This window comes from Natator depressus, chromosome 13 (genome assembly GCF_965152275.1).
Source record: "Natator depressus isolate rNatDep1 chromosome 13, rNatDep2.hap1, whole genome shotgun sequence".
Taxonomy (NCBI): Eukaryota; Metazoa; Chordata; order Testudines; family Cheloniidae; genus Natator; species Natator depressus.
This window is the reverse complement of record NC_134246.1, coordinates 28,535,499-28,548,509: the sequence shown is the minus strand read 5'-3', so window position 1 is coordinate 28,548,509 and position 13,011 is coordinate 28,535,499. Positions and strand designations below refer to the sequence as shown.

The window sequence follows — 13,011 nt, the reverse complement described above, 5'->3', positions numbered from 1 at the left end:
TGAATTAATTTGTTGGTACTTTTTCAAGTACCTGGAGCATATTCTGTTCTCATTCACACACGGGGTAACAGTATGGAATGACTCCATTGATTGCACACCAGTGTCAGCGAGAGCGGACCTCCTCCCCCTGACTTCATGACCCTCACTCTTACCATGAAGACTTTCCCCATGTATTTCAATGAAATAGACAAAATCTCACTCATTCAGATAACCACAGCTTGACAGCCTTGGTGGCCATGAATCAAAGGGTGAGTGAAAAGGCACCTCTCTCTGAAACAGGTCTCTGGCTAGGGCAGATGGTCAGCATAGACCCTGATGGGGTTCTATTTTTTGTAATAGATTTGCTCCATTGACAGGGCTGTCCTCCTTTGGCATGCACCAGGAACACAGACTTCTCTGAACTATACCATGAGAGAGAGGCTGTCCTTACCTCCCCAACCCACTCTCTCAGATACCATGGCAATGAGCATGTACAAATATCTAGCAAGGTTCAGATATCTAGCAAGGTTCAGATAAGGTCCCGCCCCAACTTCCCCAACATCTGAGGGTGTTCAGATCTAGGGGTTTGTTTGGGGCAAATTTTTCTCTCTCTCCCTCCCCCGCCCCCTTGGCAGCAGCACCTCAGTGAGAAATCAGCTTTTCCTGCACACTGTATTTTAAGGCCCCATCCCCGTTCCTTGTAACCAAGCAATACAGCCCAGTGGAGACACGGGCGATCTGAGGAGGGTGAGATGTAGCAGTGCCAGACAGCACCCTGTTTTGCTTTATTAATTATTATTCATTGTTTGGTCCTTTCAGGCATATAAGAGGAAAACAGAAGCCGCGAAGAAGGAGTATCTAAAGGCTCTGGCAGCCTACAGGGCCAGCTTGGTTTCCAAGGTAACAGACAATGTGTTTCATACATGCGTCTCTATGGATGTGGCAATGATGAATTAGCTGGAACTCATGGAAATCTCTGGGGAGGAGCAAGTTTGTAAGAAATACACTGTAACCGTGCTATCAAAACTAATATCAGTGTTAAATACCTTCTGGAAGAGCGAAATGAAATGCTCTGCAGCACGACTTGAGCATACACAATGCAGTGTGGGTGCCAATTTTTTTTCCTTAACACACCAGAATAAGATCTAATTTATTATGGCACATTGGAGTGTTTGAAGGCAGGGCTTCCATGATCCCTCACTGCAGTTGGATTGCTTTGTAACCACACTGAGTAATAACTGATTTGCCGCTTTAGATAGGTTTCCATTTTGTCTTGGTTCCTCCCGCCCCCCCATCAGAGGGGGCTGAATTGTCAGCACTACGTTGCCATCGCTCAAAGGTGAGATGTTATTTGATTCCATTACCCGGTTCTGTCGCTCACTTACACCATTCCAGAGCATGGTGCTTGGATTCTTTACACCACTCTTGCAATTGGCTTCCAGGTGATAGGCTGACGAGCAAAAGGATTTGCAATATACAGGCATTTTGCAAAAGGAACTAAAGATAATGGGCCAGATCCGCAGCTGGTATAAATTGGGGCAGCGATGTCCATGAATTTACACCAGCTGAGGATCGGCTATGGTGGTTTTATAACTCTTTGGAGGTTTTGTCCCTTCCATGCCCACAACAGGAGACTTTCTTACCCATTAGAGGAAAGTCAGCTTAGGGGACTCTCAGTACATTAATTCATGGCCTTACATGGGAGTGTGCAGAACAGAACTAACGCCCAAGCCCAGTGCCCCCCTCACTTGCCAGTGTCTCCTAGAATGGTAGTGTGAGCCGTACACCCTCTTCAGCATATCTGTCTGAGTGCCCATGGCCATTGATCAGGACACTGTTTGCCTTCCAAAGTAAGAGGAAGGAAGAACCTTCTGCTGGATTTAATTCCTGAGAGAGGAGAAAGGAACTGGTCCGTAAGGTTCCTAGATACAACCTGCAGATGTGAGTGTATTCCCCAATTTCCACTCCTGGCTCACCACTGATCAGCTTGCTGTTTACCATCTGTGTCCTTATCAGCAGGTACCACCGCAGTCAATGGGCATCTCTGTCCATGGGGAGGAGGGAACACGTATGCTGACTTTGTCCACCTCCCAGTGGCTGCCTTCTCATATCCCAGGCCCCTTTTCCTGTCCCCTGAATCAAGAGAGTGATGCTCCTGACTCCTGGAAAGGGCTGGGGTGGCAAGGTGAGCCCTAAACTGTTCTGGAGCTGGGCTCAGTAGCCGGACTGGAGCCACATGTGCTGAGCTGTCAGTTCAGCCCTGCTGGTGGCTCCGGCTGTGAGTCCGGCGCCCTGTGCAATGTGAATACCCAGTCACTCCATTGGCGTCGGTGGTGTTACTGTGAATTCACACTGCCGTCAGTGAAAGCACACGGGGCACCTCTGGACTAGCAGGGAGGAGACTTTGGCTGTGTGAGGGAGGAATAGCAACTCCTTCTGCCGGGCACAGGTTCACACTGCGTGGGAAGAGTCCTGAAGGAGCAGCACAGCCATCTGCAGAGCAGAGCCTACGGTGTGATAGTGTTACAGGGCTCTGAGGTGGTTGTTTATTTTGGCTCCCTGGGAAGAGAAGGTTTTAGTTTCCCCTCCCCTGAGTCTGTCCTCTCCAGACCACCCTCCAGGTCCCATTTCTCTTCCCCACCCCAGCCAGTCCTGTCTTTCTTTCCTTTCCTCCCAACCTGTCTTCCCCATTTCTCTCTCTGCATCACTCGGGTGAGGAGGTTGCCTTCCACCCACCTCACTCCCCCACTACAGCTCCTGATCTGGGGTGGTCTCCCATGGTGTGGAGGGCAGTCGGCTTCTTCCTGCACCAGAACTCCCCCCATGGTGCCCCTTGACCTATCCAGCTTAGTCCTCAAGTAGCACCTGTTGGCCTCAATGCCTGGAAGCACCCAGTGCTTCCCCTTCTCTCTCTTGATGTGGCCTGGGTGCCGTAGTAGACTCGGGGTGCAGTTCCAGATGCTAGTTGAGTGGAGGTAGAGGCCACATCAGTGGAAGTGGAGAGCGGGGGCAGAGGATCAACCCTCCCGCCAGGTAGCGTTACTTCTGGGTTGTGACTTACCAGGTCAGTGCACAATATGGGACAAGACAGGAGCGCCGATATCACAGCAGTAGGTTCCATAGAAACAACATAGATTCTCTTTGTCCTGCAGCTATTCTTGCCCCATTGAACAGGGCTGGATCTGGGAGGAGGGGAGTTATATGCAGGCAGTAGATTCTCTAGACCATCATTATAGGGGAAAGTGCCTGTACTTTGTCATTGGAATTGTGCTAATCTCTCCTCCCCGCTCCTCTGTGCTTACTCTTCTCTTCCATTTAGGTTTGTGCGCAGCGCAGTGCTAGGGAGAGTTTACTTTGGTGTAATCTAATGGATAGGTCTGCAGTTCAGGCAGACCTTCTAAATGGAAACAGAAGTCTGTGGTGCATTCAAGAAGGGGAGAAGGGTGCTGTTTCCCCATGCCAGGTTAGGAGAGAAAGTTAAAAGCAAATGTGAATGAATTCCTAGAAAACAGGAAAGTGTACCGTCCCAAACAATGAAGAAATAAATAGCTAATTAGTGCCATAACAGCTGTGAGCTGGGTAAATAACACATGGCAACAGCAATAGTAAAAAATAAAAACAACCTTCTCTGCTAGAGAGGAGGAATCCAGTCCAGAGGAGAAAGGATGGAGAGAGAATGGATCTGCCACTTTCAGTTCTGGAAGTATATAAATGTCACTCTCAGTGAGGTCCCAGGCAGTGCTTAATTTGTGCCAGGGGTTGAGCCCTGCCGCCTCTCAGCTTGGCAGTTCAGAGCCCCGGCCCTTCTGGCCTTGCTGCTTCAGTTATGAAAGTAAAAAAATTGCTTGAGCTCAGGAGCCTCTCTTGTTACAAATTAAGCACTGGTCCCAGGACATTAGTATCACACTTCTGAGATCTTGGCTCATTTCCTTCTGCTGGTTGGGTGTTCCTCATGCCCCCTTTATATCTTCATGGTTTCATACAGTAAATTTCATTCTGTTCGCTGTACCCAGTTACTCTGTCCCCTTTACATCCCCGTGCACTTTCTGACATGAAGCCATTGTGGGTTCTCAGCAGCTCTGGCCATCTCTGCGGGGTTGGGTCTCAGGTCGGCTGTCATTGAGTCACATGGGCTCTGAGGTGTCCCAGGTCAGAAAGAGGGTATCAGATTGAGCGATGCTGTGCGCAGCCTGGACTCAGGGAGACAGACTGCTGAGACTCGGTGGTGTTTGGAGAATGTTAGCAAAGGGCATGGAGAAGGACAGAACTGAGGGAAAGTAGCCACTGGCATGTGAGGAACAAGAGGGACCCAATGAGCAGGGCCTAACCAAGGGTTAGGGTGGTTGAGACTAGCTAGAGGCAAGTGTCCCCATGCTGAAGAAGGATAGTCGCAGGACTTGGAATCAGGTTCACATGGGAAGGGGAGGAGACCTGGGTGGGAGGAACAAGGAATGGGGATGGATTGATGGGAAAGATCTCAAAGGTTTGGCTAAACATCCAAATCTCATACTCTGAATGCTGCCTTTTAAGTGTCTTCCATTGCTAGCGCCTTGCTGGCAGGGGACTGCCTTCCCTCAGCGGTTGTTATCAGTGCTATCTCTCCTCCTGCACCATGGTAGTGCATCTCTATTTTGAATAGCACTCTAGAAGAAGTAGAGGCAGATTTCTATGCTGTGTCTATGGCCCATCACACATGCACATCGCTCAGCCAGCCAGAACTCTGAAGGAGCAACGGCTCAGCTACATGGCCCATCAGCGTGACTCAAATGCTGCACATGGCCTCAGCCGACAAGGTCCACAAGGAAACGGAACAGCCTCATCAACATCCTGTAGAAGGCGGGAGGCGTAGAGACAAATCACCAATAAATGTCTTTCCTTGACTAGTTTCAGAGTAGCAGCCGTGTTCGTCTATATTCACAAAAAGAAAAGGAGGACTTGTGGCACCTTAGAGACTAACCAATTTATTTGAGCATAAGCTTTCGTGAGCTACAGCTCACTGCATCGGATGCATTCGACAGTCAGCCAGGGAGAAGCCCAACCCGCTTGTGAAACCACAGAGGGAGAATCTTAAATATAGGACATCAGCCTGACTTCTCTCCCCCCTCTCTCCCAATTGTGGTAGTATGTGACTGTCCACTGTATGGCAATGGAACTAGGTGTAGCTGTTGGCCCTTTCCTGCAGAGGGCGCCATCACAGTGAAGGACCAAACTAAGCTTCTGCCCTTGCTGAAGGTGTGGAGGGAGGGGACCGAATATACGCTTTCCTTTAAGAATTGGGACTGCCTTCAATGACAAGGGTGCCTGGCATGGAAACCTGTTAAACTTGCATGGGCTGACAGCCCCCGGGAGTGAGACTGTGTCAGACTGAGAGCTTAGTGATGTCAGCCTATCGTTAATATTGTGCAGAATTATACTTCATGTTAAAAATAACCCCACATGGCTTAAACTGGAATGTAATTACAACCGGAGTAGCTACACATGTCATGCTGTGCAGCGAGCACCGAGGCATCTTGCCTCAGAGTTAACCGAGCCACACTTGAAGGTTAAGAGCTGTGGCGAAAAGGTCAAAAAGGAAATAATCTAAGTCCCTTTCACTGGTTTAAGTGTTTAAAAAGATTCATAACCGCTCTGAATGTATTTAGTATGAGCTTGCCGGGCTATTCTGATTTTGGAATGCTGTTCGTGCTGCCTTTAATACAGTGCAGCAGTATCTCGGTGCATACAGCAAGAAAGCAATAATCACTGTTGTGTGGGGGAGGGGTTAGAGAGAGCAGGAGTTTTAAAGAGTGAGTTTCACATTTAAATAAATGTGGAAATGAGATCATTTAGAGGCAAAGATATTTCCTGTGTCGGTATGTGCCTTAAAAACTTGCCTGTTGCTTCAGATAAGTAAACAGGTATTTGCAGTTAGAGAAACTTAGTATTTGTTGTATGCAAGTAAGCATAGGCGGTACAAGGGGATATTGCAGGGGGGGCCCAGTCCTGCTCCAGATAGAGTCTACACACACTGCATCATCCCAGGTGACCTTCCTACTAGGGCTTAGTTTTATTGGTAAATCAAATCACAAGGCAATGTTGCCGAGTACATAGAGCTCTGGAGCTCAGGAGACCTGGGTTCTAGTCCTTGCTCTGCCACTGGCCTGCTGGGTGACCTTGGGCAAATCATTTCACCTCCCTGTGCATCTGTTTCCTCATCTGTAAAATGGGGGTAATAATACTACCCTCCTTTGAAAAGTGCTGTAAGATCTACCGATGAAAAATGCTGGCTAAGAGCTGATGCTAGTATTACTATATTATTAAGAAAATGTAGACTTCAGCCTAGCTTTCTCTTTGAGCACAGCTGCTGCTAGAGTTTCCCTGCAGGAACTCATCTTTCCCAGCCTAGTTCCCTCTGCCCCAGAGATCCCCTCCAACCCCATTTCTATCCTGACTGGAGCTAACAAGATCCATCTGACAGTCAGTAATTTATCTGACTCTTTATGCAAGGCTCTAGCACTCCTATACAGGGCCCTAGCCAGTGCAGTCCTGTTACGTGCAGACACCGAGACAAGATTGTTTATCTTATGTAAGATTCCCGTGCCTTTAAGAACCACCACTGGACTTCTGCAGTTACTGTGGGTGTGGACATGTGCAACTTTTGTGTCAACTTTTGTGTGTGTGTTTATGGGTTTGATCATTCACCATTTGAAGTCAATTGCAAAATTCCAGTCAGCAGTGCAGGATTCTAAGCATGTGTCTCTGTGTGTCTGTAAGAATATTAGGGCCTTTTCCCTCCCAACCCAGTTTCTCCTCCTTGGTCCTGCACCGAAGTCTTAAGCCTTAGTTGATTGCATCACAGTCAGTTACCATGGAAGATAATGTGATGTCCCAAATCCAGCATCCTGACTGATCTGCAGGATCAAAGAGGAGGATGCGATGGGCAGCAAGAGAATAAAGCCATCGTACAAACACATACACTGTAGCGTGTTCGTAACTGTCAGGGTCAGAGCAGCTGAAAAGTGACTGTATGTGAGGGGCAGTTTTGATGCTAACAGATTTCAAGTTCTGCCTGGCCTAACAGCCTCTCGCTAAGTCTGCCTAGAACAACTCGCAGGATCTTGCCCTGAACCGACAACAGGCAGTGACATAAGGCAGTTAACTTAGCGACGGAGTGCAGTGGAGCACTGGCAGGGCTTGTGAAGGGTTTATGTACAGCAGCAGTGGTTTGGTTTGGTTTGGTTTGGGAGGGTGGGGGTGGGTGGGGCGGGAGAGGCTTGAGGTTATGGCAGAAGTACTTGGAGTGTGTCTGAGGTGTGAGATGTTAGGGCTGTTTGTGTTACTGCATCAACAGCTGTTGGGCTCAATCCTGAGAAGCAGTGAGAACCTACATTTGGTGGGACAGAATAAGAGTCTTTTCCAGGGAACAAAATGTACTGAAGTTATTGCTATAATATGCTGCTCTTTCCAGGGAGATGGGTGTGGGCAGTTAATTGGCGGGGACGGGAGAGAGAGATTTTCTTAATTTCAGTTAATCCAAAAGTCATCGGTCTGCAGAAGGGCAACTCTGGGTTGAGTGAAAGTCAGATTAGGCAATGCTCCCTCTTTCTCTGGCAGAAAGAAACTGTTAGTTACATTATAAAGCCCTCATGAAAAACCCTGCTTGCCCAAGCCAAAAAATATCCCATGTAGTCCTCTTTGTTCCAAAATGAGGCCATTCCTGCGTTGTGCTTTATGAAGCCCTGTCAGGATTGCAGGAATGCACACGATGAAGAAGTCAGCATGTTACAATGCCATTCTTTTTTTAATTGGAAAAGAAAGCGATTCTATCACCCATCTCTCTGGGTCTAAAAATGAACTGCAGGCAGGCACCAGTTCTGAGGAGTTTGGCTTCCTCGTGCTCCAGTCGCTTCGGAGTCCACTGCTGAGTACTGGGCTTGATTTTCCTGGCTTTGGATATTGCTGTCAGTCTGGTTTTACAGGCCTGCTGGCTTGAGTTGGGTGGACGGGAGGAGGAACAAAGGAAAGGAAGGTGTTACCTGTGCACCTTTGTATTGTGGAGCCTGCAGAGGAGACGAGAATCCGCATGGAGGGATTTTGAAGGGAAGGAATCAGTGACATGCTGAGAGCAGTAGGTGATGGTGCCAGTCTGAGAGGGGGCTGGAGGTATTAGGTGGGGAAGAGAATCAGGGAAACTAACATGACTTTTGCTGCAAGATTTTAGGGAATAAAACTGAGTCAGTGAGAGCCACGTGGTAACTGTGTGTTAATGTCGGGTTTAAACCTGTGTCTGAGCTTGTTGTTATTACCGTATCATGAATTATTTGTAGTACCATGGCAGCGAGGCGCCCTAGCCACGAACCTGGACCCATTGTGTCAGGCGCTATACAAACACAGAACAATCCTGAGCACTATCCTCAGTGTGGGAAAGGTGGAGGCAGAGTGCCTGTGAGGAAACAGGCGAAGGTGGATGATGATGATGTTTTCTTCATTTAAAGAACTCCTTTTTCACTTGACCCCTGTTCTGTTTTCTTTCAGAGCTCTGCCGACCAGGGTGAGACGAAAAGCACCCAACCCAACCAACCTTCCAAAATGATACCACCAAAACAGCCCATGTATACGATGCCACCGCAGGCCTCGTCGCCTTATCCTGGCTTAGGCTCATTCCTGTCCCCATCAGATCTGCAGAGTTACCGGGGACACCCTCACCCCAGCCTCTCCCGAACCCTCAGTTCCAAACCCATGTTGCCCAGCATCAGTGCCTCGCCACCTCCTTCTTTCCAAATCAGCCCTCCTCTCCATCAGCAGATGTCTTTGCATCACCCACAGAGCTCCCTCCTCAACCAGTCACTCAGCATGCAGCAGGTCCAACAGCAATCCATCTTGTCTCCTTCCATGGCACTACAGGTACAGCCCCCAATGAACGCTTCACCTCCAGGGCAGCAGGTGAGTGGCCTGGATCCTGAATACCAGTCTAAAAGGAAACACATTTTTAAAGCAAGATCTGCTGTGCATCAGAAACTGTACTCTCAGCTTAAGTTTCTCATGTTACCGGTGGAGCCTATTACTAATAATGATTTTCTAGGTCATGACAGTACTAATCTGGCACTTTGGGCAAAGATGTCACTCTAAGAAAGTATTCCATTGTCAGCTCCTTAGCCATGCGATTCTCCTGTAGATGGCCGCTGGCTCTGTTACCTCCCGGCTCTGTTACCTCCCAGCTCTGTTATTTGTCTGACATTTTAAGGTGGGAATTTGAAAAGGGAGTAAGCGGCTTAGGAGCATAAATCTTGTTGACTTTCATTGTAAGTCTCCATGATCTGCCATCCCGGCTGCAGTGTAGATGTGCCTTTAGACTCCCATAGCAGTCAAGGATGTACCAGGAAGAAGTTCTTGTAAGACAAGCTGTCCCCTGGTTGTCTGTTGGGCTTCAGGTGAATTTAGCAGGGTGGAGCGGAGCTTTCTGTTCATCTGACGCAGTGCCCTGGAAAATCCAGCAAAGAAAGCATATGTGACAGCACTGAAATAAAGGATGAAAGCTCCTAGGATAACAACAGAGGTGAATGTAGGATTTTTTTTCCCAAAGATTAGCATGTGGGAAGAGAAAATAAGTAAAAAATGCAGAGGGGGAAAAACCAAGCGTTTCATGGAATATGATTGATTTTCCAGTGTCTTCCCAGCAATGGGAAAAATTACCCAATAACTTGCTTGATAGAAGATCTGAAAGGATGAAAAACGGGCTTCACTTGAATTGCATGGAAGCAAAGTAGTTCCTGTATTGTGTGCTCATATGCAGGCTGCCTACCTTAAGATGAACAAACCATGCTTTGCAATGTCCAAACTCAGCCTGTGCGCCCACATTTAGAGTGGCCAGTCATGGGTTTCTGATATGAAGAAAATAAACCAGGAGGGGGGAGAGCTTTTGGATGAATGGGCGGCAATGGTACAAAGTACATCATATACCCTAAAGGGAACACTCTGGCATTGGCTAGGGATGAGTGGGATGACGTAAGAGATCGTTTCCGTCTCTAATTTCTAGGAGTCTCTGATTCTCCCATGTAACTAGAGCTGGGTGAACTATTCATAATGAAGGACTTGCTCTATGAATTTCACAGCTGTCAGACAACTTATTTGATGAATCTTTTACCCCATTTTTCTCCCAGCCAGAGGACCTGACTGACTAATTTGTCGAATCATTTATTTATTAGATATGTTTCACAAAATTAATCAAATAATGTAATTAATGAACAAGGCTTTTTCCATGATTCTGCCCATCCTATTCAGGACTAACTTTGAGAAAAGATCATTTGATAACCTTGGCGTATAGAGTAGTGGGAAAAAATATAATATGAAATGGGCCTTGGTAACAAAATTCTCCCTCAGGCTATTAAAAGACATCCTATCCAAGAGAGCAATATCCGGCATACTCCAGAAATCCCAAACGCTCTTTACAGAGCAATAATTTCAATATTGGCATGGTGTGGTGCTGTGTAAGCAAAGGTGGCCACTGTATAGAGTCAGCAGTAGCTCTCACCCCATGGTGGAGATAAGAGAGAATCATATGGCAATCGTTTAAAATGGAGGTGTCAGGCAAGGTTGGACACAGATTTTTTTTTTAAAGCTTAATTCCGCATATTTTGTTAGCAATTTATATACCAAAAATGAATGTTTCGGGAGAAGTCATGTTCTCAGTCAAGTAGCTGCCTTGATTCCATTGTTAATATCTGTTCCCTAACATTTGATAATTAGGTCACCCATGCACAAACAGTACCATAATAGGTTTTCAGATAATATGAACTCCCACAGTTCCTGTTAAATTGCCAGCCATGACAGTTGATGGAGAGAATGTTGCTTGTGTGGATATTCTTTAACTTGTTACTGTACATTAGGACAGGCTAATGTATTACTGCAAAGAGAACCGCACTTGAGATGGGAAAATGGCTTTCATTATCAGAATGCTGATGCAAAGGCTTTCATCACGTTGCATATTCTGCAGCTGTTTACCAAAGCTCTCCCTAGAAGAGAGGCCCTTAAAAACATGGGAGAGAAACAGTGAGATGAAGTAAATGTTGTCTTTGTATCAGGGATCATTCTGAAATGGTTCCACTCTCCCATTCTGTTCTTAAGCACATGCTCAAGTTCTTTTGATTTCAGTGAGATTATGCACATGTTTAACGCTCGTCTTAGCTTGGCTCTGCCCATACTTTCTGGGCAGTATATTTGGACGTGCATAGGCAAACATTAACTAGAACTTCTGCTTATCTGCCTGTTTGTATGGGTGTAACTTTTTCTTCCCTTCTTTTATTGTCTCCCCACACAGGACTTTTCACATATTTCATCTGAGTTTCAAAACAGTGTTGGACCCCGGTCACCTGGTGCATCAAACCCCCCAGGAAATACCGACTGGGACAATGATTACTCCAGCAGAGAGTGTGGAATTAACCACTGCAGGCCAGTAGACAAAACAATGTACTACTAATATGCTTGACGAGCTGTCTGCACTGTTCTCTTGTGATCAGACACATGATAGTTTATAACTTCAAGAAAGGAAAATGTAAAAGAAATCAAAATACCATGTTCCAAAAACATGCATTATTTTAACGTTTGTGTGCTCCTTTTATTTAGTAACCTGGGTTTCTGGGAAAGTGAGCTGTCCTGGCCCCAAAACAATTGCTTGAATCTGAGGACTAAAATGATAACAGGATAACTCAGTGAAGATTCCTATTAGCTTCGTCTGACTTTCATTCCTGAGCTGTGGAAGCAGTTTCTGCAGTGTTTCCAACTGCCGCTGAGCAAAGTTTTAATCAGCACTTTTTGACCAAAAAAAAAAAGGGGGTGATACAGCATGGCCAGAGGACAGCAGGAGAGTGTTAGAAGGGAGCCTTATTCCCTGTAGAGGGAAGAAAGTTTGGTATAGATTAATTAAAGCACCTGAAGCCAGTCACCTGATAACCGCCCGCCCCCCCGCTTCAATCACACAAGGGAAGGAGTTGAAGCAGAGTGGATTGGTGTTGGAGCAGAGAGCAGTTTGGAGGGAAGCAGAGAGAGTTTGGAGAAGTGCTGCGGTGGGCTAAGAAGACCAAGACCCTAGGTAAAGGGACACCTGGTTTGTGCAGAGGGAGGGCAGGAAGCCCCACAAGCTGAAGGGCAGGAGAGGGAAGTAGCCCAGGGGAAGGAACCGCTAGTTCAAGCAGTTTACCGCTATCCCTAGGGCCCCTGGGCTGGGACCCGGAGTAGAGGGTGGGCCCGGGTCCCTCCCTCTCCACTCCCCTCCTCTAGGACACTAGTGGGGCAGTTAATACCCCAGTTCAGGGGCGAGAAATGGTGCCCTGAACCCTCCCCAAGAGGAGAAAGCGCGAGACCCATCAAAGTAGTGCTGGCAGTTTGTCACAGGGGGTACACATCCTCAGCTGTGTAAATTGGTAGAGCTCTGCCAGCTTACACCAGGTGAAGATCTGCCCCAAAATGTCCAGCAAGTTGTTCTGCTAATGAAGGTAAATGAAGCTGTGCCATTGTCCCTTCTGCACAGGCTAAGAATCTAAACCATGCCACACAAGCGGGCAGTTTGAAAATTACACATACATTGAATATAAAAATATTTTTAAAAAAGGAAAGAAAATGACTGAATCTTGCGATTTTCTTGTGTAAGTAAATGCACAGTAAAGGCACATTTACACTGAGCAGGACAGGCCAGCCTGACCCACTGCTGTTATGTGCATTGGGCAGTTCTTGTCTCATCCCTACCAGTATGGTTCTCATGCACTGAAGTGAAAAATCCGGCTTGACTAGTTTTGACTTCTTAAGTTTTGAAAACGTGAAAGACTTTTTCAAGTATTAGCAAGGATGGCCTCCCCCCAGCATGTGCTGGTTAATCAAGAGGAGCAGCTTCTTGTAGCCAGAGAGAGGTTGATTTGCTGCCCCCCAAACTTGAGAAAACAAGATTTTTCTCTTGTCTGGACAGCTTCTGTTCCATGTTCGGGGGGCGGGAATACAGGACCTAATCCTGAAAAATGCTTGACTTCACTGGGAGCTGTGGTATTGCAGTACTATGTCTGC

At 47.0% G+C, this 13,011-nt stretch overlaps 1 protein-coding gene across 4 annotated transcripts in view; it reads left to right on the top strand.

The window, feature by feature from the left end:
* TOX2 (TOX high mobility group box family member 2) overlaps positions 1-13,011 on the top strand; it is a 260,543-nt gene that overhangs the window by 238,120 nt on the left and 9,412 nt on the right. For all 4 annotated transcript variants that reach the window (XM_074970334.1, XM_074970331.1, XM_074970332.1 and 1 more), the window contains 3 exons: positions 799-879; positions 8,494-8,901; positions 11,276-11,406. In XM_074970334.1, the coding sequence (XP_074826435.1) occupies positions 799-879; positions 8,494-8,901; positions 11,276-11,406 (620 nt within the window). The remainder of the gene's footprint in view (positions 1-798; positions 880-8,493; positions 8,902-11,275; positions 11,407-13,011) is intronic.